This window comes from Anopheles gambiae, chromosome 2 (assembly GCF_943734735.2).
Source record: "Anopheles gambiae chromosome 2, idAnoGambNW_F1_1, whole genome shotgun sequence".
Taxonomy (NCBI): Eukaryota; Metazoa; Arthropoda; class Insecta; order Diptera; family Culicidae; genus Anopheles; species Anopheles gambiae.
In genome coordinates, this window is record NC_064601.1 from 99699193 (window position 1) to 99724989 (window position 25797).

At 44.2% G+C, this 25797-nt stretch overlaps 3 protein-coding genes across 9 annotated transcripts in view; all 3 read left to right on the plus strand.

The window, feature by feature from the left end:
- Positions 1-4404: 4404 nt before the first annotated feature.
- LOC1276991 (uncharacterized) lies at positions 4405-8860 on the plus strand. 3 transcript variants are annotated; one of them, XM_061647564.1, is made up of 5 exons: positions 4406-4716; positions 6919-7075; positions 7167-7243; positions 7317-7461; positions 7557-7774. In XM_061647564.1, exons 2-5 carry the CDS (start codon positions 6976-6978, stop codon positions 7667-7669), a joined length of 435 nt encoding a protein of 144 aa, XP_061503548.1. In that variant the 5' UTR covers positions 4406-4716; positions 6919-6975; the 3' UTR covers positions 7670-7774. The 3 variants fall into 3 exon arrangements, with proteins under 3 accessions (XP_061503547.1, XP_061503548.1, XP_316413.3); XM_061647563.1 differs by lacking the exons at positions 6919-7075; positions 7167-7243; positions 7317-7461; positions 7557-7774 and adding exons at positions 7898-8041; positions 8112-8348; positions 8429-8860 and having other exon boundaries at positions 4405-4716; XM_316413.4 differs by lacking the exons at positions 6919-7075; positions 7167-7243; positions 7317-7461; positions 7557-7774 and adding exons at positions 7895-8041; positions 8112-8348; positions 8429-8860.
- LOC133391711 (uncharacterized) lies at positions 4751-6725 on the plus strand. Its single transcript, XM_061647565.1, has 3 exons — positions 4751-6076; positions 6163-6239; positions 6362-6725. Exons 1-3 carry the CDS (start codon positions 5965-5967, stop codon positions 6512-6514), a joined length of 342 nt encoding a protein of 113 aa, XP_061503549.1. The 5' UTR covers positions 4751-5964; the 3' UTR covers positions 6515-6725.
- Positions 8861-9502: 642 nt separating the features above from the next.
- Positions 9503-25797, plus strand: part of LOC1276993 (mucin-19) — a 172396-nt gene continuing 156101 nt past the window's right edge. For 2 of the 5 annotated variants that reach the window (XM_061647343.1, XM_061647341.1), the window contains exons 1-2: positions 9504-9870; positions 10752-11373. The gene's annotated coding sequence lies outside the window, so the exon portion shown is untranslated. Of the gene's footprint in view, positions 9871-10751; positions 11374-25797 lie in introns of all 5 variants that reach the window. The other 3 variants (XM_061647345.1, XM_061647344.1, XM_061647342.1) reach the window with 3 other exon arrangements.

Consider the following 25797-nt stretch of genomic DNA (forward strand, 5'->3'; position numbering starts at 1 on the left):
AGCCATGGCTTGCTCGATGCTACAACAAAAAAAAAAAATAAAATAAAGCCTACTACAATTATAGAACGGAATACAGGTAGTACGGACCTTTTACCCATTGGTCCCTCGTGTAACAAACAAACAAAAAGAATACTAGTAACACTCCCTCCTCCCCATTACTTAACGATGGTATCCTTCCAAAAAACGATCACACAGACACAGAGACTCACCGAATTACTATTATACTATTATTCTTAGTATACCCTTTAGTGGAATAGATGTAGAGAGTATATTATACAGAAGCATTAGTACGATCTGTAGTAGCTAGTGTGTTTGTAGTTGTTTAACTGTTATACAGCCCTTTCTATTTAAACAAAAAAAGAAGCTTCGAAAGTACGAGAAAATTATTAGTAAACTAAGAATACATGAACACAAGTTTGCAAAATTCGGTTTTGGGTTTTAAACACCTTTCTCGTTTTACATCCACCTCCAGTAGACTGTACTTGTATGTCCTAATCCCGTCCTGTGTGAAAATGAAACGATGTATTGAAAGCGCCCAAATTCAACCAAATCCCAATCTTTAATCTGGAAGAAACAGGTAGCACACTGCTACATGTGAAACCTTCGAAACAATAAACGAACGATGTGTGAATCGATTTTTACAAAATCAAACAAAACCATTTATCACCGTACTAGCGAGTGTTTTGCGTACGTAGCAGCAGCAGTAGCAGCAAAAGCAGCAGAAGAGTTCTGCGCATGTAAAACACTAACCAAATATGGTAGTGAAGTTAAAACTCATTCAAAAAACCAAACGCTTAACATTGCAAATAGTAATATAAAACAAGCTAGCAAGTGGAAGAAAAACAGAAGAAGCAAAACGTTACGGTGGACGATGAAAACAGTTGATTATGATGAAAAATAAAGAGAAAATTAGTAAACCACAGACACCGCTCCATTTGGCATGATGATGGATGGATGTTGTAGTTGTAGTTGCAAGTAGTTGCTAGCAAACGGTAGTATTCGTAGCAGCAGTTGTAGTTTGTAGCAGTAGTACTGTATGGCTCAGAAAGTAGCTAATAGTAGCCGAAACAGTAGTTGACTGATATTGGCAGAAAAGGAAAGAATCACATGAAAAGCAAAAAACAATTGATCAATTAGCTCGTTTTGTTTGTGTAGTGTGTTTGGGTCTTCCGGAAGTAATGGATGCTTTTGTTTTTCGATAGTATGATATCATTTGTGAAAGAACTTAGCTTTTAAATCACTTCAAGCAAAGCAACTCTATTTTACGTGGAATAATCATCATTTATTATGAATTGGTTTGTACACTTTTAGACACTTTGGCTTTTATTAGTCTTTACTGGTCATTTTTATATATATTTTTCTCTATTTTGTACGTTTTATTTGAGAATCCCATTTTTAACCCCTCCTCGAAGGAAACTAAATTATTAAGATACCAGTGCAGCTAGCGAGACTGAAATTAATGAGAAAAAAAAAACAAGGAAAATCGTATAAAATATATATAAATGCATTACAAGCAAATCTGTTACTGTGACAGTGTACTGTCGTTCAACAAAAACCAAAACAAGTTAAAGCTGAATGTTTGTTCCCAGGTGGAATCGCGCTTGGTGTAAAATGTTGAAGCAATTAAAAGTGCATAAAACATCGGGCAGAATGTTGTGTGCTGTGTGTGAAGTATGAAAGCAGTTTACCAGAATGAAACTATAAATGTTCTTTTTTTCATGCAGCTCTACCAATTCTCACAATTCACCATCTGCTTTTAACCATTCTTGAGTTGAATCTTGCAAACAACGGCTCTCTTTCGCAAACGATTGAGTGCAAAGAGTGCATTTCAAGCGTGTAGAAATGAAAACCTGCCAATAAGTATATTGAAGAAGAAGTAAAAAAACGGATAACAGGGAAAGACTCAACGTGTGCATCCTTGCAAAGAAATGGTAACCAATGTTGTTAATAGGGATAATATTAAAACAAAAAACCCGCACTCACACACACACACACATACTCTTCACTGTGCTTACCGTGCCGAGGGTAAGAAGCTGTAACTAAATCAATTTGCCGTAAAATCTGGAAACTGATTCATTCATCTATTTACTAAGGTCGGCCACATCAGCATCCTCACACGCTCACAAGCTCACAAAGGCCGCATATGCAAGTCGAGCAAGCTCGTTTTGCTGAACGTATTTTGTGCAAGAATAATAAGAACAAAAAAGTGCCTCATCATCATCGCCATCAGTAAAACTCGGAAACGAATCCAGAAGAAGGAGCAAGAGAAACGAAATAAATCATCAAACCAATAAGACATATGCAAAAACAGAACAGTGCAAGATCACGATGAGTAGCAACAACAACAATAAGCGCAAAAGTACGAAGTACGTGGAACAGAAACATAATAAAACATGTTGAAAAGAGAAATAAAACGAAGCATCATTAAATAATTGTTGATCGTAAATGTTACAGAAAAGGATAAAACACATCATCTCAGTAATTAATCAATCGCAAATATAAGTAAATAGAACAACAACACACAAAAAATAAACATTATCATCAAACAAGTGAATAGTATTTTGCTTTAATTTCCAAAATTTTGCTGTCACATACCATAATTGAAGAAGCAGTTTGTGAATTCTAGTCGTCTAACAATATTACTCATATACAAGCCACTATCCTCACACTGTTCGTTGTTAGATGAGATCCGGTCAAGCAGAGAGTAAATTTTATAACAAAAAGTAGCAACATAATTACTTTGTATATTGTGATTTATTTAAAAAAAAAAAAACACTCAATTCCAGAGATAATTTCTTTTTAAATGGCAAATAGCGTAGATGTTCACTTTTATGCTTCAATATATCTGTGGCCAGCTGTAGCAGAATATGTTTTTCAAAAGATCACCCATAACTATTCCAAACTCCACAAACACACACATAAACCCTGAACTGATGTGGCACACGAACAATGAAACATGCTATTTTACCAAAAAAAAGACATGAAATTAATATTGTTACTAGAGATTTAAATGTACCATTTCAACCACCCAGAAGCGTACGTTTAAGTGTGAAAGTAAAACAAAGTAAATGAGCGAAACAGAAAACTAAATGAAGCGATAAAAGAAAATACAAAAAAAAAGATACTAGAATTGGCTAGAACACACATGATAGCTGATGAACGCAAAAGTGGAAGCTCACTGATCAAAACAAACTCGATTTGATCATTTAGCTACAGCGTAGGGTTGATGAAGCTATACACAAAAACAACAGCAACAACGGTGGTACAATGGTTAGGAATTAAATAAGCGTATTCTTAAAAAATGGATGAAAAATTTACAACATTGTGAGAGTCATTACATTATTGGCTCGCACTATTATGAAGACGTAGAACCGCCTACAGTGTAGAACGCTTTGTACGCTTACATTACTCACATAGATGGGGACAAGGTGTATCGACATGTGACGACTGTTGTTCAGAAAGGAATTGTTGAATGAAAGGAGGGGAAAAATATAGAAATGGAGAGAAAACATAGAAAACTAAGAGATATTAAAAGCAAACAGATACGCGCTGATGGAGGAAGTGATAGAAAAAGCTGAACCCAAATCACAAACCCAAGTAGTGAAAATGGAAAATTAAATTGAAGCAACCAAGAGATGTCGAATTGCAATGCAAATGTAAATGGTTAAGACAAAACAGTAGAAAATTAAACAAAAAAAGAAGAAGAGAAGAGGCTATAATAAAGAGTAGTGTAATGCACACAGCCCGGTAAACGGTAAAGTAACTTAATCCCAAGTAAAAGCAAACATAAAACTCAAATAAAATAAAACACAATCTCACGCATTGCAGTGCTACGGTAGAAAGAATACAAAGAAAGAGAGGAAAATATCTGCTACTTAGCGGAACAGGAAAGACAGATTTACAAAGGTCGTAGCATTAAAATATACAAAAGTCAACAAGAAAAAGCTGAACTACAACAGGAAAAAACCCCTCCTCGGCGCCTACTGTTACTCCATTCAGACACACCAGCAGAAGCAGCAGCACCACCACCACCACCACCACTACATACACACTTGTCCCACAAACATTTACATCCATCTCCCCCCACCCCACAGTTAGGCAGGCGCGAAGAAGGAATGGGGCAAGCGCGTGACAAAATGGCAAAAAGAACACCCATTTCATGGAATATGTAATATTTTGTGATGATATTATTAAAAAACAAACAAACAAAAACTATTGAATTATTGAAATAAAAATAATCGTTTGAAAACAAACCGCTTTTTTTTTGTTTGGTGCGGCGTGCTGGATTGTTGTTTTTTTTTTCGCTCTCTTTTCATGGAAATCACTCACTCACCAACAACAAGCGGCACTCACCTCGTGGTACATTTTGACAGCTGGCTGGCGCTGCTTCGTGGGGTGAGTGGCGCCGTGAGTGGCGTGTTAATCAAGAACGCGAACCCGCTCACGCTGCTGGTCCAGCGATGATGTTGGCGTAGGCGCTGGTTTTGCTTCGTGTTCTACATCCCGTTCACGGGCAGTGCGTGCGTGTACAAGCGGGAGGTCGTGTTGTGAACGCGCTGGAAAAACATGCGCTGGAAAGTGAACTGACGTTTTGCAGCAGCAGCAATAGTATCAGGAGCGGCACAAAAAGGCTCCTTCCCGTGCAGCAGCTAGAAGACGTGATTGCACCTGCATTCTGGACGCTGCTCCATCGCTCACCTGTAGCGCTCTTCGCTGGTAAGTTGGCAGCTCGTATGCGTGCGAGTGTGTGCATATTAAAGATCGGCCGTGTGTAGGTGGAAAAATGTGAAAAATCCTGCTTACACGATATCAGATCAGGGTATCGTTTTTTTTTATAAACGTGTGCTTGTTTTTACGCGTGTGAGCGCTGGATGATGCAAGTCTATTTATAAGTTCTCCTCCCTGTGCGCTGTTCTTCCGGTGAATGAAGCATAGTGGGGAGAATCGGGTGGTTTGTATAGTGCCGTCAAATTGATTGGTGAAAGTGTTGTTTTGAATCGTATCGTTGTCTTCTTTTTTTGTGAATCATTTTACGTGTAAGTGTTTTTTTTACACAAATAGTTGTGTGTTCTTGTTGTTAAAAATGCATGTTGGTTTTAGGGATGTGATTGAAACCAATCTCCAACCTCAGCATAATCATTTAAGTAGGCAATGTAAACAAACACAACATGCGTACAGTGATGTCTCAAAAATGTGCACATCGGCTTTGGGAATTAAACCACTTCTAATTGGGCTTAACAATCCCGAAAGATTGTTGTTTTGTTTTAAAAATGGTTTTGGCATTTTGTGTGCAAGCGATGATGCATTTCTGCTTTTACTACATCCAACAAACAGCATAGAGAAGCATCCCTGACGCTCTTATTCAAACTGGTGCAACACTTCTATCCCACACTGTCGCTGGTTTGACGTTTGCGCCACAACAAAAACAACAACAAACAGCCCTGCTCGCGCTCTCGCTGCTGGCACTCACGGCAGCTCGCGCGCTCTCTGCGCACATGCGCACACTGCAGAGACCGAGAACGAAAATACCCGTTTTTCCTCGCAAGGGTGAAAGGAAAGGATCCGTGTTATTTTTTTTTGTTCAACACCACCAGCCTTCCTGTACGCACACGCTGTTTTGTCATTAAACACGTAGTCTGAAGTAGTTTCGCTTCGTTTTGTGTTGTCGTGCTGCCGCCAGACACGCATTTTGTTTGTCGGCTTTGTTAGTTAAATCGTTGCCTTCACAGACACACGCAATCTGTGAGCCGGTAGTGGCTTTCCGAGTTTGGTTCGAGGAACAGTAGAACCTTTCCAAAAACAGCTCTTTTTACGCTAGCAATGGTTTAGGAAGTGTCGCTGTCAGAAGGGACATGTTCCACAGCACTGTGCAGTTTGGTTTGCTTTTGTTTAGTGCAAAACTGTGACTCGCGTTAGCGTCGGAAGCCTTCTGCTGGTCCTTCACCAACCGCCACCGACCTCACCATGTCCACCAACAAAATACACAAGGTGTTCCTGTACAGCTTGGCCATCTCGCTGATAGCCATCTTCATAACGCTCGCCAGCAAAGTGTTCCCGATCGCCAATCTGCCGCTGAGTAAGTAGCATAAAACACCATCACCATCTCAATAAAACGTAAAGTCCCCAAGCTGACCACATTCCACATTCCTTTTTTTTTTGCAGGCACAAATCTCATCATCGTCGGCACCTGTCTCGCCAACTTTGCCTCCGTCATAGCGCTCATCATCGGGATAGTAACGGTACGTAACGCAGGCTAGCCGAAGCGCCACAGGTGGTAACGCGTAACGCGCCGCGGCACGCACTCCCCAATGCGAAATTGAATAATGATCAACCGTGTCGGTTCACTCCTGATTTCTTCCAGCGCCGGCCCCGATTGGTGAAGATCGTTAAAATCTTCAGCTACGTACAGCTGGGTGCTATTTTCGTACTGATCTGCCTTGCCGCCGCCCTGCTCTACTTCGTCCGGGTGGACGTGGAGCACACCGTCGAGCCGGTCGTGCGACAAAAATCGTGACACGCCGAGTCCAACGACCCACGGAGATGAATTATGGAGCAGACAAGATTCGCCGCTCGGCCAATGGGAGGGAAAATGGGGACAAACTATCGAAATAGGGAGTGCTGTGTGTGTGTGTGTGCGTGCATGTGTGATGTTTTGTAACGGAAAGCGAAAAGTGGCAATAAATATAACGCCCGTGTGACACACGCCGGGTGCGCAATCAAAGCAACCATTCGTTTCGTTCGCTTTCGTTCTGTCCATGGGGTGGTGGTGGTGGTGGTGGTAAGTGATTCGAAATAGATTTAATCTTCTCTACATTCTTCCAACATTTGAACTTGGGTGATGCTTTAACTACTTCTGTATCAATGTCCGATCCGTTGCCGAAGTCAATAGCCCCAAATGTTTCTTCTGCTTTTCGGTAGGAACGGCAGCGAGGAAGCCGCACAGAAGCCGCCCTCCCCCTCCTCGTATCAGTCACCATGACCATGGGCAAAATACTCTGCGTGCTGATCGCCTCAGTGAACCTGGTCGCGATGGCGTACACCGTGTACTCGATCATGCACTACTTGGATGAGCAGCGTAAGTATGCGATGGGATTGGGAGTAGCTGTCGGATTGAATTTGACGTAAATAGAGCTTACTAGAAGTCCGCTTCCTGGGTTTACTTTTAGCGCTGCTCGAAATCTTCATCTCACCGTGTCTCGCCAACATGGTACTGGCCGTGCTGCTAGTTATAGGAATCGCAACGGTAATGATCTCCTCTGGTTGGATTTTCAAGAGAAACGACTTCATTATCTCCTCCGGTTTCACTACTTTTGCAGCAAGAAATCTCTCTCATAAGGCTGTTTAAAATATTCCTCTACGCTCAGCTCGTGTTCGCCCTGCTGATGGTGGTTTACGGTCATCGATTTTTCGAAAGCGTCAAGCTGCCGATGATGGTGAAGGCGTACTTTAGTATTATGTTCCGTATGTACACCACCAGCGCGAGATGAAGACAATTCCCAACTGTCCAATTCCAATTCCATAGTAATGTTTCTGCTTTCTTTCTGGACTCATTTCAGTGGTTTGTGCCGTAGAGCTCGTAATAGTGTCCTCCACAATCGAGAACCTGCGGAAAAGGCTCAACCCAGCGGAAGGACTGGTCGTGTACATGCCCGTAGGACAGCCCGCCTAATCGTGTTCATCGTGTGTGTCTGTCTGTTTGTGTGTGGCAGCAATCTCGCTGTAGCCGTTTTAACTCAAATGTCTTAATAAAAATTCGTCCACGTCAGCTACCTAACAATCGTGACTTACTTTGTGGCATCAATGAACGAAACAGCGCATAAATGAAGCGAATCTACTTCCTGCTTTTAAATATTCATTATTTCATCTCCCGTTTCCTATTTCCTATTTCCTCTAGAAGTGCCTTCAAGTGCATTCCCGACCGCCCCGTAAACCATGCTGACGAATCGAGCGTTCCGTGTCCTTACCTACCTGTTCGGTAGCATAAACATATTCTTCGTGCTGGTCATACTGAGCATGGGTGCCGAACAGCTGCTAATTGACTGTGAGTGTGGCTTTGATCTTATTGAGACCATTTTGTACTAATTCCCCTCTCCTCTTCATAATCATTGCAGGGCGAACGGCAATCTACGAGCTCGTGGTACCGTGTGCCTTAAACATCTTCTTCGCCATGTGCTGGATCATTGGGGCGGGCCTGTGGCGTCCGGCCCTAATCGCCATGTTCAAGTACTTCTCCTACATCCAGATGGCACTGCTGGCGGCCGTCATCCTGTACTCAGCGTACTACAGCTACGCCAAAGGGCTTTCCTCCAATCTGGTCACCGTGATGTCGTTGCTGACTTCCCTGTTCTGTACGCTTAAACACTTAAACAGCTTGCCTTGCTTCAGCTGACCTTTACTAATCCTTCTTTTTCCCACTGTCTTTCCACAGTCCTTTCCCTGATGGAAGTACTGATAGCGATCGGAACGGAACGTGCCATAGCGAAGGAGCGGAATGTGCTGCGGCTAATGCACACCGGGCAGGAAATGTCCGACTGGAGTCACACGTAAAAAGTGTCTTTCTGTGGGAAAGAAAATGCCTTCTAAAGAATAATAGTTACAGCTTTAAGCTATCGATGGCCTTATATAGTCAAAGATATCGGCTTTTTTGGAGAAGCCACTGTCGTCCAACTGTCGGCAGACATTAATGTGTTGCCTTACCTAATGCCTTACAAGCAGGGCAGGGATAAATGTTGTAGTTTGATAACTGTACCGCCAAAAATACCTCACGTGTAACAGGTGTAAGCTTTAGTCTTCAGTGTTTAAATGATATAAATAAAGAGTAATAAATCGCGCAAATAAATAAATCGATGATGGATATCTACTCTTTTGGTGTTGAAATTTGTGAACAAAACATCGCATTTTCAATTTTAGCAGCATTGTTCAACACTGTTGAGATGTTTCTTAACAACTGTCACACATTTTTGATAGCTCAGCTGTTGAAAAATGGCTCGCAAGCGTTGAATAATGTTGCTAACATGGGAAATTTACTCCAAAAACAGCGTAAAATGCGAAGCTTTCCCAACACTTTCCCAGCATTAAAAAGCTTCCAATTTAAGCTTCAGGTCCTACCTGTGACTTGCAAAACCTTGACCGTTTGCTCTTTCCCATACCTTTTTGGCGCAATTTCTACCCATTTTGATGGGTGCAATCGCTCATCGCTTCGGACCAGTAAAAAGAAAGCCGCCGTCATGCAGACTAACACAACCGAAAGCTCCCACAGAGGCAGTGTGTGTGTGCCGGAAATGTTCCAGAACACCCAAAAACAGACAACAAATTCGTCATGCTGTGATTTGAGAGCAAGAGAAACGATCGAGAGCAAGAGCACTATCGAATGAGTGCACCACGCGCTTAGTGGAGAATCCTTACGACCACGGACCTCGTCCGATGCTTTTCGAGCTTTCCGAGCGCTCCGGCTGGCCACTGATCCGAGTGAGGGGGCGAGCGCATCCTCGCTACGCCAGCAGTCGGTGAGCAACTGCGGTCGCAACTAGATGTCTTCCCCGTAGGGCGTCTCCCTTTTGCCAGGGAATTAGAGAGCAGTGCGATTGTTTTTCTTTTTGGGGCGTTGATTGTTCTGGTCGCGTTTTTGGTTCCCAACCCCCCCGGCGCTGAAATGCTCCCGCGAAGGGATGGGCGAAAGGGTGAACATAACGAGATGTGTGTGTGTGTATACACAGTGTGCATACCAAATGTCGTGGCACGTGAAATAAGTGTTACGCGAGTTTTGTGACCATGAGCTCCGCGGAGATCGAGGACGGAGAGTGTGTGGTGTGACTGTGAAGTGTGTACGTGCGAAAAGTTTCGATGAAGAGATGTCATCGGCTATTTTAGGTGGGTCTTTGGAGGAATTATCCTTTCTATCAACGTCTAATCTGCATTCTAGACGCATTCACTGCGTACGGGCTTTGTCGCCAGGAGCAAACATACAGACATACCACCTCACTACGCCCTGCAGTCTAGTAGGCAACGCCATCTCCAAGACACCAGCAAGAAGACGCACACCACAGCACATCAAAGCAAACCGCACTGGGGGCGGGAGAAGGCATCGCAAGACTTTTCCTTTCAGTCACTGAACGAACCGAAACCGAGCCAACTCGCCCAGCCCAGCCTGTCAGGCGTTCAGCTTAAATGGGGCAGGGCTGGCGCGGGGTCATTAGACACTCTCCGTCTTCCGTCCCAAAAGGGCGGGCATGGCGCGGTGTCGTCAGACGATGTCGGTCGGTTTCGGTCGTGTGAGCGCAGAGCGGGAGCAGCTCTAAGGAAGATTCTTCCGAAGGACGTGATTTGGACGAAGAGTAGTTTCCCCCTCGACCTCCTCGAGGACACGACCTCCGACGTGAGTATCCTCGAACGCGTGCGTGGACATGTCGCACAGCTTCCGTGGTGGGTGCCGTCGCGTCACGTTCGGTTCGCTTTCGGGACCCGTGGTTCCTTGCTCGGGTCGTGTTTTTGTGAATTACGCGTGCTGGTGCTGGTACGGGGAGGCTATAGGGATGGTTCGTGGATTACATAATTACGCTCGAGTGAGCGCTCGAAGCTCGAAGATTGTTGGGCGCGCGCAAAAAAAAAAAACACCCTGTACGCTCCCGCAAACTTTTGCGGGATGTGTGTGTGTGTTTGTGTATGTGACGTTGAAAAGGGGGTAAAGAGAAGCGTTCAAAAATCGTTTTTAATGTGTTTTGTGTCATTTTTTTTAAATAATTCCTGTCTAGTGTAAAATGAAATTTGTGAGCGAAAAGAGTGAAAACTTGGTGTAAAATTTGGTCTTTGTGTGTGTACAGTGTGACAGCATCTTCCGAGCAGTATGCCACGCGTACTGCTGCTATGCGATAGTGAAGCAGAAGCAGCGGTAAAAGCAATCGTAGCAACCCTCGGTCACGCGTGCCGTCGTCACCCGCTGCGCTGCCGTTTCGATGGAAAATTCGCCACCCGACAGCACGTGATTGGCCGCAAGAGCGCGATTCCGTAGTGAAAGCAAGAGTGTGTATGTGTGTGTGTGTGTGCGTGTCTGTGATTGTGTGAAGTGTGTACCACGCGTACCACGTGAGAGTTGTTAGCACCCGGAGTGCAGAAAGGACTCCCAGAGCGCAGGCGAGCACTCTCCGGTCTGTGTTGTTGTGTGTGTGTGCGTGTGTGTGTATTGTGTGTCCACTTTTAGTAGAAACGTGCATGTGTGTGTGTGTGTGTGGTGCCGCTCCATGGAAAGGATACAAACAAGTTCAGCCTTCAATCTCCTGACCACACGGATGAGAGCAACGACACACTAATTAGAAGCATCGGAACAAACAGGACAAACACACACACACACAAAACCAGCCAATTAGTTTGGACAAGGTTAGTTGGACTGTTCAGCACTTACACAGTTGCATTTTCTGTTTGTCATAAATTGCCATTTTAATTAAATTGCGCTTTTTTGTGAACAGAAAAATACAATCCCATCAAAGCAAGCATGAAAACTCAGTTCATCTCCAAACCACTCGCCCGCATTGCTTAGCCTTCTTCGATGTTGCAGCGGGTAAATGTAGGCCAGCCCCGCAAACTGGGTCAATGACACCCAGGCGATCGACAAAATGCAGCACAAAGGCTGCACCAACTTTGCAACCAAACTCCGAGCACCGAGGTCAGCAACATTGTTGATTGAGGCAATGTGCAGTGCAGTGCAGAGGAAAAACACCGACAGAAACCGTTACAAGAGCGTTCGGTTGGGTGTTTTTTTTTTTTGTTGCGGCAGAAACGTGCGACCAGCGGTTGGGCTCCCTGAAAGTGGGTTGTTAGTACGGGTATGCCCTCCCCTTGAGAGTACCGCGGGAAAATCCAATTTACTCGTGAATCCCGTTTCCAATGGAACCGACGGCGACCGACGACTACTACGGGTCTGCTGGTTCTACTTGCTTGATGCTGGCCGTTGAACATTCACTTTGTTTCTTGTGCACTTGTGCAACGGTTCAATGCATTTTTTGTGTGTTCTGTTTAGTGTTTGAATCCCAAGGACGGAGAGAGTTGGAATGAGCAACACTTTGAGCTGAGATTACACAGCAACACAAGCGATGTGGTCCGTGTGATTCATGTGTCTCCCGGGGAGGCTTTTCCAGTTGTTGTTTTTTTCCTCCACACCACCGCAACGGACGAGAGCACATCCCGAGTACTGTCCTTAGCACCAAAGAAGATTAGCGGCCACTAATGTGTGTGTCCCGACTTTATGGCAGCGTGTAACCGTTTTTGTCAGCGTGATGGAGACGCCCGGCCTTTTTTGTGCCTTGCACTTACCATGTGGATGCTCTTTTGATGTCTTGAGAGTGCTTTCCTGCTTTCTGGGTTCCTCCTTCCTCTCCCCTTGTGCCAGCTAGCACACAAGTGCACACAAGTGCACACGTTGCCCACCTTTGGGCGGCGTTCGTACATGTCCTGCCACCATCGCGAAACCCAAGCACAGGCTTTCAAGTGAGCAGCGTGTGTGTGTGTGTGTGTGTGATTCATTGTCCGCCCACTCCCGGCGGTTCGTGGAGAAGTAGTACATAAAACAGTACGTTTACGTTTTGCCTACAAAACGGTGGTGGATGGCAGGGCAGGGCAAGGCTGTGGTGTGAATGGAATGCGCTAAACGCTTCGTCCTTCGTACGGGACACGCTTCACGAATCGTTGTGCTGCTGCTGCTGCGTCCTGGTTTCGTGGGCTGGAACTGCTCTGCTGGGGTTTTTTTGCTGCTTTCGTGTGTGTGCGTTCGCGCGCTCCAAACACATCCTTGGCGTCACCGGGCCTGGCCGGAGCTTACTTCGTAGGGCTTTTGCTGTTGACCTTACGCGCTCGCACATGACTTCGTACCGCTTGGTCGTTCGCTCGCTGCTGTGGATTGTAGTGGAGTGTTTGATTTAGCGTTTGTTTACTGGCCCAGCGCCGTGGTTGGTACTGCTGAGCGCTCCAGCAAATGGGAGCACCAGAGGGAGTTGGCCGAATTAAATTACCGCTAAAATGGTACAGTTTCTGCTTCCTTTTTCACTCTCACTCTTGGGGCTTTCGTTTCGATAATCTGTGGTTCGGAAAAGTTGTGCGTTTTGTGTACCCGTCGTGTAAGTAACGGCTCGCAGCTTTTTGGATGATTATGGCGGGAGATGGTTTTGTTTTGTTTTGTTTTTTTTTTTTTGCTAATTGCTTTAGTGTTAACAAGCAAACTTGTGTGGTATTAGGGTTTTAGTTGCCAACGAGTAGCGGGTTATCGTTGTTTGAAATTTGTTCAAAGTTACGCAGCTTAAGCGATTGCTAAGCACAACTTCCGTAAAACGTAACAAAGGAACTGTGTTGCCAGGCGATCATCAGATCGTTGTCTTAATCCAGCAATATAGACTGATGCCAAAGCATATCCGAACTCGGACTTTTAGAGTTTTATTCTGGGTTTTCTACTTTTTGGCGTGACAACCTACGCAGTCATGGTTTATTCAGTATCGCCCGTGCTGCAAAATATCACTGTCAAAGTCCTAAAAAATTCTAAATAGAAACAAAATACTTGTCAGCGTCCCGTACTGAATTATGATAATCAGAGGCTCATACAGTTGGTGTGTCCAATAATGCTTGGTGAACTTTTAGCAGCCAACGCTTGGTCAGTCTCTTTGTCATGACTTTTTTTTTACTGTGATCAGTTCTGCAAAACGTCACTGATATTGTCATGACAAATTCCTGCTGAAACAAAATGATGTCACAAGCTCTACTGTGATGATCGGAGGTGAGACTCAAACAGTTATTGCGACCATCACATGCTTGGTGACGTTTTGTTTCCTCTCTCTCTGTCAGCTTCGATGGTCTGTCGAGAGCACGAGGAAACATGCTCATTTTGATACTTCTGACCACACGCCAAGTATATTCCAAAAATGTCGTTATTATCACCTACAGAAAATGTCGTGACCAAGTGAGTGACCAAGAGCTGGGTGCTAAACAAAATGTCACCAAGCATGTGATTGGTCCACCAACTGTTTGAGTCTCACCTCTGATCATCTCAGTTGTGTACGTGAGCTGATTTGAGCTTCGTTTCAGTCATGAGTGTTGGTGACTGAAACAGTGGCGGCACTGTTCACAGCCAGGAAAATCATGATTATGATTGCGCCTGCATTAAGCTCAGTTTGTCAGTTAAAGTATTGGACTCGCACGTTGCGTTCGACATGTCATGACACACTTTCATTGGGTATCAAAAATGAACATCAAGCTGCCACGGATATGTTAATTGTTTTCGGTGGTGATTATCACATGATTCTCATGATATTTTTCAGTACTGATTACCACGCAGCCGGCTGGTAAGTGTTTCCTATGTGAGAGACGGGCCATAAGGGCCTAGAGCCTATCACAATCATGTTATTAAGTTATGTAAGATTAGACTGGTTTACAGGACCACCTTAAAGTTTTTTTTAGAAATTAAATTAGAAATATATCTATAAGAAAATATCTATTTCAGTAGCTTTCACTCTGCCCATCTAACTACTGAAACGGTATATAGTTTTGAAAAGTATTGTACGAGCTTGAAATACTTTCTTTTTGGTGTTGGGTTGACAGGTAGACCTGGGCCGACAACGGTTGTTGAGCCAAAGAAGAAGTTGGGCTGATAACCCTGTAAATCTTACCTCGAGACGATGTGGAGAATTTTCATAAAAACAAATTAAACAAGCTGGATTGAGCCCTGTGGCAATTTATCACTAGATATCTGCTCGTTGTTATCATACAATTGTTTTCATATTGCTTCTGTTCTGCAGCCCATTAATATGAAAGTAAGTCCGTAATGTTCTTCCTAAACGAACATCTAAAACTGAGCCTCCAACCGAAAAATTGTACTACCCCATAAGGTACTCATACATCTCTTCAAACGAACAATTGCATCCTATATTCCATTTATTTGCGAAGTACTCGACGTTCCACTTATTTAGCAAATAGATTATTCGCCATGATAGCATCCACGAAGTACTAATCTACTACGTTTCTAAGGATTATTTGTACAAGCAGAGTAGCAGCCACTGTCCACTTTGCTAATCTTTTCCACGACTCAATTATTAATTACTACTTTTCCCGTACCTTCCTTCCAACTGAACGAGTGTTGCGCGTGTAATGAGCGAGCTTTTCGTATTTCCAAGTTTTATTATCTGTTCTTAAATCGTTGTTTCTTTAGCAATACGATGTGAGCTGGATTATCCCGAAAAAATGTACATCGAAATTTGTGATCAATTTTGCGAAAGAAACTTGCAAAATGTACAAAAGGAGTGTAATGTCAAACCATCCGAAAATGAGCGTGAATCGAGACGCAAAGCCATCGTTACTAACTGTAACTAACTACTTGGCTCTAATTGCAATCGGATTAATATACCAGCTATGATAATGTATCGATTTGTAGCGCTCCCTTCTAGCAGCAGGAAACAGAGCAGCTCATACCGGATTCAATTGTAATGCAAAGGATATGCAACGTGAGCCGCTAGTGTGTTCCACCAGTCCGTTTCCACAGTTACTTCCGAAGCCCCGGCGTGCATGTTCCACAGGAAATTCCCATACCAGCAACGACAAACAGTGGCGGCCGGTTCAATGACAGCTTGTGTTTCGCCCGGCATAAGCTCCCATTGCTCCGGCGGGAAGCTCCGGCTGAGGCTGAAACTAAATCGCACCGAAACGAATGTGTCGACAGCGCACATGTCCGCCCCTTCCCTAGGCTGGTGTGTTTGGTTCGATGTGCACTGGCTTAACTGCATCGGACAGGCCCTGCGTGTGCAAGCGTGTGGAGCTGTCAGGATGCGGTGCCACACACACACACACACACACACACACACACACATACAAGCACTGCAGCAGATCGTTGAGCACGGCAAGCGATTTGTTCATTAGGACGTTTGTTACAGTTATCCCGGGGCTTTGTTGACTCTCCGAGCACGGATGATCGAGCGGACAAGACGGAGCCGGGAGTCAAGCGGACCTGTTGGGAATGCACCAGAACAACGCCATTAAACTACACATTTGCAGCCCGACTGTGTGTTACAAGGCCGATGTGCTGTTGGGGCTCGTTTCCGATTGTGGCACGTGTGCCACGTGGATAGGCATTTCGATATTTAGTTTCAATTCCGGAAATGGTAGTACATGAAGCAGCGTACTAAATCGAACAAATGGCCTTTTAGAGACGCACAGGCAGCTCTAGAGCGTAAATTTCAACAAGTTGCTATTTTAACTGCAGGAAAATTCCTCTATAAATTGCAAAAACCTACCCAATATTTGTTTCTATTTGTCATACAGGTTGGGGGAAAAAAAACAGCAAACAAACTTTACGGCTTTATAAACGAACAGCATGGAGGCTTTTTTGTTGAACTTTCTTTTTTTGTGCTCTCAAACTGCTTATTTAAAACGACTGCTTGAACTGCCAACATTCGCGGCCCGAACCCGTACAAAAGCTGCAGTCATTCCATTAAACGTGTAGTAGCTACAATCTGCTACTACAGCTTCATTAGCGAAACGAAACGAACGCTCCCGGTGTCAACTACTGTCGGCGAGCTTCTGCTGCAGTGTGAATTCCCGCGGGAAAATTTGTGCTGACTTTCCCATCTGGTCCCATCTGGGTTTGGCTGGCGCTTCCCCATTATTTCCGGGATCGCTGTGGCATTTGTTTTTTTGGATCCCGTGTGTTTTGCAAGAACTTCTCATTTCGCGTTACGGCCATTCGTGGATTAAGCGTGGTTATTATTTTTCCTGGTACAGAGAGAGAGAGAGAGAGAGAGAGAGAGAGAGAGAGAGAGAGAGAGGGAAAGAGAGAGGGAAAGATATAGCGAGTCACAAGAGGATAAAAGCAGAGTGAGATAGGTTTTGGCGGTTTTAGCCTGCAAAACGTGGGCTCCGTTTGGTCAGACTATCAGGACCGTTGCAGTCAAAACCGCACCCGTCGGTCGGAAAGTCGCTTGCTAGGTTACGTTTCGGTTCATAATGGGCCAAATAAACCGCATAGTTTGGATGGTATTTCCCCAGAACTGGCAGGCATTTGGCTCTGGAATTGTCGAAATGATGGTTGGAAATTGTCGAAATGATATCAGTTGTTTGTTTTACGATTCTATTCAAAATTGCGCGCGCGATGCTACTGCGGTGAGCGCCAGTTTTGCTTTTCATTCCACAAGCGGGCCGAATGTTAGGCGGAAAAGCACAAACTTAATGAAAAGAAAAAGTATTTTATTCACCCCTGTAGAGTTACAGCTCCCACTGAAGCTGAAAAATAAATTAAAAACTGTTATTACATTATGAAATGATTCTCTACGACTTTAATTACAAAGCGTGACGGATGGATCGAGGATAACGAAACACTAATTTACGGCAAAGAGGAATGAGCTTTTCCTAACTTATTGTATTTTGGCTTTTTTCAAAGACAAATCACAGTGAAGACTTTCTGTATCTTTCGGACAGTATTTTAAAAGTACCCTCATAATCGCTAACCAAAACGCTATGAGTTTGATCAAACTTGCGATAAATCACGTAAAGCGTGGGATGAATGTTATTAATTGAGCAAGGTCATTGAGCTGAGTCATTAGTTTGGGTTTGGATTGGGCTATTGGGTGACAAGATCAGAGAGAACTCTGAACGACTGGAAGACACGGCAAAGCCTTCGCCAAAAACGTGTTTCATGGGGCCTAATTAAGGATTTTCATCATTTCATTAAACCCTCCAGATCAAGCAGTGACTTACATCTGCTATGCTTCCAATGATGAGCATAAACAGTTTGCTTTACTTTCTAAATATGCATATAAAATGAAAAATCTACATTACATGAAAAAAGTATATAATATATTATGTAGGTCAAAGGTTAAATGAACATTAAGCAAAAATACCGTTTTTCGCACGCCTCAAACATCAATTCTGCATTAAATCTGTATGTAGGCTTTAAAATGTCTTTAATCGCTTGCGTATTGAAAAGAAGAAAAAATACAAAAAATCCTTAAACTTCCCGCAAACGTTGCCGCGCCCACACCAATAAAAACCCAATCCGTCTTGCGAACTGCGAAAACTGCGAAACAGCAAACCCAACAGCAACATCTTCCATCTTCCGTATTCAGCTCCTTCTCCTCGCGGCCATGTTGATTCACATAACAATCGAATATTAATAACAGGCAGATGTAAAGCGCTCTGGCGATATTGGAGCACGCTTCTTTTACGAACCGCATCGGCGGGCAGATTCAATGTGACCCAATCGTGCGCCCGTCATATCTCGGTCGCTTGTTCGCTCCCTTGTGACGCTCCTCTCTATCACCATTACAAAATGCGAGGAAAAGTTTTCTTCCCCGTGCTTCCCCCGCCTTCGGGCTATTAAAACTGAACTGTCATTAAAAGTTTACAGCATCAAAGTGACCACGTCACACGGCGCGCCCTGGTTGCACCATCCTGGGTGCACGATCGATCCGCAACCGGGATGGGTTGTTATTCATTGAGAAAATGTTTCGAGCTTAATAGCTTCACCGTTCATTGAATTGCTTTGCCATAATAACGGATGGCATCGGTGTGTGTGTGTGTGTGTGTGTGTGTGCGTGTGTGTGTGTGTGTGTGTGTGTCGGTGGTGTCCCTGTGGTGTCCCAAAGGGAGTGAAGAACACTCCAGGGTCGGAGGAAATGAAACTTTTGCTCCAAACAAACAGCGTCGTTCGATGGGTCCCCTTCTCCCGATCGTTGGTTGAATACCGTTTGGAGCATCTTAAACTTCACTGGCTCGTTATGTGTTTGAACTTCGGGGTCGTTTCATTTGAAAATTGTTTTTCCCACCATCCTTTTTCCATACTATTATTGATGATTACGGCTCCGAAGCCATAACTACGACTCAACTTCAATCGACCGTAAACTGGGACCGAAGGAGCTTCTTTTTGGTTCCTTTCCTTCACTAGTTTTGGCTCTATTCCTTATTCTACACTGATGGATCCATTAACCTTTTCTACAAATGCATCAAGTAAGCGCTCATTACTCACCTAGTGCATGTGTACTTTGCTGAGTATTTCGCAGAAAATAAGCTTTTCCAACGATCGCCCAACACTACCTGGAAGGCTTCCCGCGCTGAAAGCTTTAGTCTATCCAAACAGTATCAGGAAGCCAAATATTGTTTCCCATTTGCTGCATGAGAAAATTAATTCAGGAAATAAAGCACCGATCTCTCTCTCCTCGGTCCTCTATCGGCCGGATGAATGGCTCAGGAAGTCTTCGTGTGCCTCTGTATGCGTCGTTGTGTCTGCGTGATGTGGAGCGTGAAATGCTGCATGATATTTTGCGCTCCGCAAACAGGGGACAGCTTTTATTTATCTTCGGCAGGACACTGGCCAAACAAACAGCCCCGACGACCTCTTTGGCGCGCCGAAGTCGAGCGGCAAACTGTTTAATGTTTGCCTTGCGCAAGAGCCGAAACGCGAACATTGGCTGACCTCGCCAGCGAAGTTTGTGTGTATGTGTGTGTGTCCGACGCGAATGGCTGTGAGGGTGATTTTTCATTTTTACCATGAAGGAAGCAATAAAATTGACGGCCACCAAGGCTCGGCTCGTCTGCAGCAGCAAACACGGTGTGTATCTTCCGGTCAACGGTGTTACACGGCACGGCTTTTGCGCGACGGCTTTATCCTGCAGCACGGTGCACGAACGACGCTGTGGGGAGTGTGTACATGCACAAACGAAACAGATAAGATTATATTTACATAATCTTAATCTGCTCTAATGGGATTTTGTTTGGTGCAATTACTGAACATTTTGCAATGCTGTAATAAAAACGGCGAGGGCTTAGCTTTAAGGCAGAAGATGCGATGCGGATGCTGTTGTTGTAACCTACGCTGGTCGTTGCCCACCCTTTAATAGCTCGTGTGCAAACTTTCCCACTGTGCATGACCTTTTGCCACTGGCAGAGATAAACATTTCAAAGGTTACGCACAAGCATTTATGTTCACGCTGCGGCGGTTCGTAAGAAATGCCATTTCGGTTGCCCTTTGCCAACCCGGTCACGTTCAATTTGTGTTGCGAAGGCTCAACGAGTCGTCGGGCTGATGACCCACCCACAGGGATGAGTGGAAACATAATTGTGCGAAAGTATTTTTAACCGTACCGAGCCGAACGGCAAACAGATGGCGATGGGGAAATATTTAATACCCATTTTCAGTCTGACCAATGTATAAAAGCGTTTCCATCTTTTTTTGCAATTCAAGAGCTCATCCATTCTACATCTTATTCTATATTAGCGTTATCATGCAAATACACCTTTCTGTCAAGCCTCAAGGTTGATACCTGCCTCAAGTACATCCAATCGTAAGTACTCGATCAGCGAATGGATTTGCTACTAAATCACGAATCCCCGCGGTGTGCGAGACGCGTCCGCAGGGAAGCGATATCGCCAGATTATGATGATGTTTGTCGGATGGAAACTTATTGACCCCACTCGAATGAATCCCCTTTCGCAGTAAATTCAATGGACATCTTGGGCTGGTTTGAGCGGAAGTCGTACAGAAAATTCATTTTTCTAGCGAATTTGTTTGTCCAAGCGCTTTCCAGTGAGCGGGTCATGCCATTTTTCATCGCTGTGTTTACCATGGCTGTTTTTTCCCCGATACCCTTCAAGTGGTCTGGTGGTGGTTGTGAATAATTCAGAACGTACAGCATTTGAAATATTACCATTTTCTTCGTTGGGATGCAAACACGATTTGAACCATTGTTTTGCTCCTGGAATGGTGTTTGATTTAATAAATGTAATGAAATGTCTGTTATTGTTAGCGGGTAACGGGTGAGTTAAGAAGAGGGAAATAATTCTCTAACATTTTTTTATATATAATGATGAGTTAAATATCTTTCAGGAATAAATTTAGCCAAGCTTTTAGCAAATTTTCCAATTGCATTTTATCCTCACTCTTGCGGAAAAGATAAGTCATGTAAAAATCCTATCGGACATCACCTTCCTTTCGAGCAGTCGCCATTCGAGCCATGGTTTAAAGTTTCATGATCAACGGAAGTTGCTATTTCAATGAAAATGCTACTCCTTCTGAATAGCATCGTTGACTGCATCTAGATGAACTTTCCAAAGGAATGAATAGAAAAAAAAGCAATAAAAAAGTATCCCACCCGTTTAGGATGCACCGGTTGTGCTCCGTCTGGCTTACAACGACCCCTGGAGCGGTAATTATTTACTTGTATTTCTTCGTCCTTCGAGGCTAACAGCAATCAGTGCGGCATTATCGGAAGATTCATTTCAAATTCAATTGCCATACCGCCAGCTCCCACATTTCAGCCGCCAGGTCTCGGGCAGCCGCTGGCCTCTTTGGCCAGCAACTTGTGTTACACGCCCGGCTCGTTAAACGGCTCGTTTCGACACGGAATGGTCCGTAAAACAATTATTCTATCCACAACCATCTGCCATTGATAGCGCTAACTTCTGTGTGTGCAGAAATCGAGCAACCCATTGCTGCCATTCTTCCACCGGGCAATGGTCCGGCCCGGTGACCACTGCGAACGATTGACCGCACCCGTTTAGCAATTGATTTACTTGTTTCAGAGGCTTCGAGCAATAATCCACAGAGAAAAAGGGGGTGCAATGGTCGGGGTAAAAAGTTTTACCCCACCGATAGAGTGATAAAAGCCGGTGCTGCTGCTCCGTTTGTTTGCGGAACCACGTTGGTGCGTTGGACTCTGTGGGCTGTGCAAACAACAGCTTCCTTCCTGCCCACGGTGGTCCACTTTCACGTGCGATTTCACTAAATTGTTTCGCCTGTTTACGATCGGTAACGTCATATTGTGCAGCCTTGCGTCTTTCAAATGTGTGGTACAATTCATTCCGATCTGTCAAAAACTCAGAACGTAGCAGCACTGGGCAGGAGCGCTGCTCACCAATTACGAGGGAAACTTAATCAAACCCGTCGCCAGCAGGACGCAAAAAGGGCTTGAGCTTTCGGTGCCAGTTTTCCCAGCAAGTTGTGTTGTAACTTTTTCCTTTTCCCTTCTCCGCTTGCTAGCTACAAACTAGCACATCCCCACCCTCTTGGTTGCAAAAACTAAAACGGTACAGAGTGTAGTAAATCCAGCAACTCTTCCCTCCTGGAAAGTGATGTATTACGGAGGGATTTGTAAAATTCATAGCCCCGTTTCAGAAGCGCGCTAGTTTTGCCGCAGCAGACCGTACCATGCGCTGCCGGCAGAGTGACGTACATGAATGCTTAATTTGGCACGAAGAAGCGGCGGCAGCAGCACCAGCAAGAGAATGGCCCTGATCAGTATTGTGAAATATTCCGCCCCTTCGCTTGATCGACCGCGCCCAGCTCAATTGTTTGGCTCAAGGACGGGGAGGAACTTGGGACTGAAAATGGCCGGAGCTCTCGCCCGCGGTACCGAACCTGCGCTGGCAGAAGTTGTCAAAGTTATGTCAATCCCGGCACAGAGAAGCTCCCTGTCTGTTCCCATCCCGTTTGCAGCCGCTTCATCCCGCAGGCATCTCTGTGTCTGTGTGTGTGTCAGTGTGTCGCTCTACAATGGCCATGTTTTGCTGAAGATGTACAATTTTGCGCATCATTAGAGAATCATAAGCAGTGTCAGCTCATGTTTGTGGTTGGAGTTTACACAATCCGCGAAAGGGCGATAGCTAAAATGTGCCTTCGTTTGCACGCAGCTGGCGGCGTTCCGGGCGTGGCTGGGGGACAGTGTAATGTTGGTGTGCGGGGTTGCTTTCAGACGAAAATAATGGCGCTCGGGAGACGTTTGACAGATGTTCCGATGGGTTCCGGTGGTGGGACGATGTCATTCGAGCGGACACTAATTCCGTCACTTTGGTTGATTTTTTTTAGGAACGGGTTGTTGGTTGGCTGGCATTGCTGCACCTTTACTGAAAAGTGTGTGTTTGTATGTGTGTGTGTATGTTGTTTCTTTTTTCAAATAAATTGGAGTGAGATTTCACACCAATCAATGGGTTGAAAGAGCAAATTGATGACAGATTTTTGCACCGCGGTCGTGTTACAATTCATCATTTACATATGACTGCAAAATTCGTTTGAACGATGACAATGAGTGAGCCATAGATATCACAGAGTTTAACAGCATTCCGAGTGTTCACATGAAAAGCAATGAAAAATAGTCGCACAATGAAACCAATATTTGCAGTGCAAACATAAGCATAAACAAAGCAAACGTTCCTATTGATAAATTACCTTACAAATACATCATGAATAGAATTTCAAACATGCATTGAGTTGGTATTGTAGAATCAATCAATAATCCATAAATAATGTGCCATATACATTATACAATCATTCCAAGGGAAGCCAAAGACATGATTGGAGAAGAATGGTACCGCATGAACCATTCATGACCATGAACTGTGTTTCAACTGAATGCTGTATGCCTTTGTTCTAATTTGATTCCAATCAGAGCTCGACGCAAAATAGCTCCACAAGCTTTATTGAACGATTGCCATGGAGCATTAAACATAGTTGGTCCATTATAATGCTGTAATTTCCTCTTATGGAGATCATATGTAGGACAGCTTGCAACAAATAGATGAAATATGATTTAGATAAAGATTAATAGAGATACGATAGAATGAAAGCTAGTGTACATTTGAAAATTAAGCACTGGGGCCATTTTACAATGAAGAATAAAGCTCATATTCTACATTTTTGGTTTAATGTATCCAATGGAATATGTAAGAACAATTGAGAAACGTTTCAGTATTTTGAAGAGAATCTAAATTGCCAATACATGTTAGCGGTCAAGTATCGAAATCATTTTTTCTATCACCCAAGAAACACTCCTAATACTCTCCACATCAAGGGCAACATTTTCCACACATCAAACCATTCCGGAATGCAAATGTAACCATATCAAATTCCCTACATCTTCATTATCAACTCCCCCTAACCGACATTCACACACTTGCAGAAAGAAAAACTACAATCCCATCGACTGCGTAATTGAATAATCAATGTCAATAATTCCCTCAAGCCGCTAATTGGTCTGCAAATGACAATAATCATCACGATTCGAGAGCCTGTTTGATGTGCTTACGGCGCTGAAGCAGCCTTGATAAGTGCACGGTCTTTAATGAGATTTTATCGGCGGAGGCCGATGGAGGCGCCCGGTCGATGCACAATCCTGATGACTGATTGCGTCGCGTCCACACGACGATGGCCTTTTGTTTAGTGCTTCACGCTGCCCGGCTCTCGGCTCTCGGTAATTTATTCATGAGCAAACCGTCCCCTCTCCGGCCCATGAGCCGTGTGTCTGATGATGCGCAAAATGTCGGACTCGTCCAACCGTCCGGACGGACAGCTTCCTCCAGGAAGCCAATTTCATCCTCCCCATCATCTTCGGTGAGCATGTCTTTTCGCTGGCTGTGTCTTCCTGGCTGGAAGAAAAACTATTTTTACCATCAAGACCAAGGCGCAACGGTTCGTCAGTGTTTGTTAAGAGCGAGGAGAGCGTTGGGTGCCGTTGGCAGGCTTATAATAATTCAATTATGCTTGCTAGAATGAGAGTGCAATATGATTATGTTTTGTAATTTAAATTCCTTTACAACAGCGCACGGCAGATCGTTTGCTTGGCAAACTTGATGATGTCACAAAAGACTCATTTTGAGAAGCGCTACGGTATTGTATATCTGGCGTTATCAATTCAATAAAGTGCCACAAGTCTCCACAAAACCACGCTAGCCACGCTGGTGGCTTTCCGCGGGGACATTGCAACGCCATGTGCTAGAAAAGCCTTCCCCTAAATTGGTAGGTCTTATGCGCTTTGGAAAACATCTCCAGCGAAGGCATGAGGCTGATTCTTCACCGTTGCTGCTACTGCTTCTTGTGATGAAAATAGCAAAAGTGCAAGAACTCCAGTGCAACAGCAGAGGGAACACAGCTGCATCGTGGCAAACGAAGTCGATCCCTTGGAGGCCGCCGCTTCGTTCGGTGTTTGTTCTGGTAAATTTTGAAAGCCAGCTCCAAGTGGGCCTCCCGCCGGCGTCTTCGCTCCCAAAAACTGATTGCATAACGTGCCAGCTTTACAATTTGCACCGTAACGGGCAATGTATTCGTCATGGTGGATCCGGCATCTTGGTGGTTTTCTATACGTTCTCATCCGTTGTAAGCGCGTTCCCAATTGAATCAAGGATACGGTGTATGATCTTGTTTGTCAGGCCACATTCTGTGTCCTGTTTGCTCTTAAGGCCAATGCGCCAATGTCTTCTTCCGTATGTGTTTGCGGAATAATCTTATTTATACACGGAGCTGTACATATTATTCTTACCTCGAGAGCTGAATTGCAATTCGTTTTCGTCACGTCAATAGGCGTTCCTCTGGCTGGGGCGCATGTTGTGTCGAAATAAATCGTACATCATCGCGTTTGATCGATAGGACCATTGGCAGGGATAAGATGTTTTTTTTTTTCGTGTCATAAAATTAGATATATGTATGAAATTTATGAGGAAAAACACGCTCATACGCACACATATGAGGTCGTGTTTTGCCCAGCCCCAGTTGCGATGTTGCCAGATAATGTATAATACACGAATTATTGGCTATGCCTCGGTAAATTGTTCCTGTCGTTATCGATCATGCAATATGCCTGTTGTACAAGGCAATTTTCAAAAGGTGGAATATATTCTTTTCGTTGAAAATGTTAAGATATGGTGAAATGTTACAAAATGTACTTTGAAGATATACTATTTTGATGTGAAACTCGTTGGTACAAAATACCACTTTCAATTAAGCATTGTCCAAAAGAAGAACCTAAATAAACAGGATTGACTAAGGCTTCTCTTTATCAAACTTCTAGC

Excerpts from the sequence above, each read along its gene's own strand:
- LOC133391711 (XM_061647565.1), top strand. The coding sequence starts at position 5,965 with ATGTCCACCAACAAAATACACAAGGTGTTCCTGTACAGCTTGGCCATC. Across the intron at positions 6,077-6,162 it reads GATCGCCAATCTGCCGCTGA|GCACAAATCTCATCATCGTC; the intron begins GTAAGTAGCATA and ends TTTTTTTTGCAG. Across the intron at positions 6,240-6,361 it reads TCATCATCGGGATAGTAACG|CGCCGGCCCCGATTGGTGAA; the intron begins GTACGTAACGCA and ends GATTTCTTCCAG.
- LOC1276991 (XM_061647563.1), top strand. The coding sequence starts at position 7,933 with ATGCTGACGAATCGAGCGTTCCGTGTCCTTACCTACCTGTTCGGTAGC. Across the intron at positions 8,042-8,111 it reads CGAACAGCTGCTAATTGACT|GGCGAACGGCAATCTACGAG; the intron begins GTGAGTGTGGCT and ends TAATCATTGCAG. Across the intron at positions 8,349-8,428 it reads GTTGCTGACTTCCCTGTTCT|TCCTTTCCCTGATGGAAGTA; the intron begins GTACGCTTAAAC and ends GTCTTTCCACAG.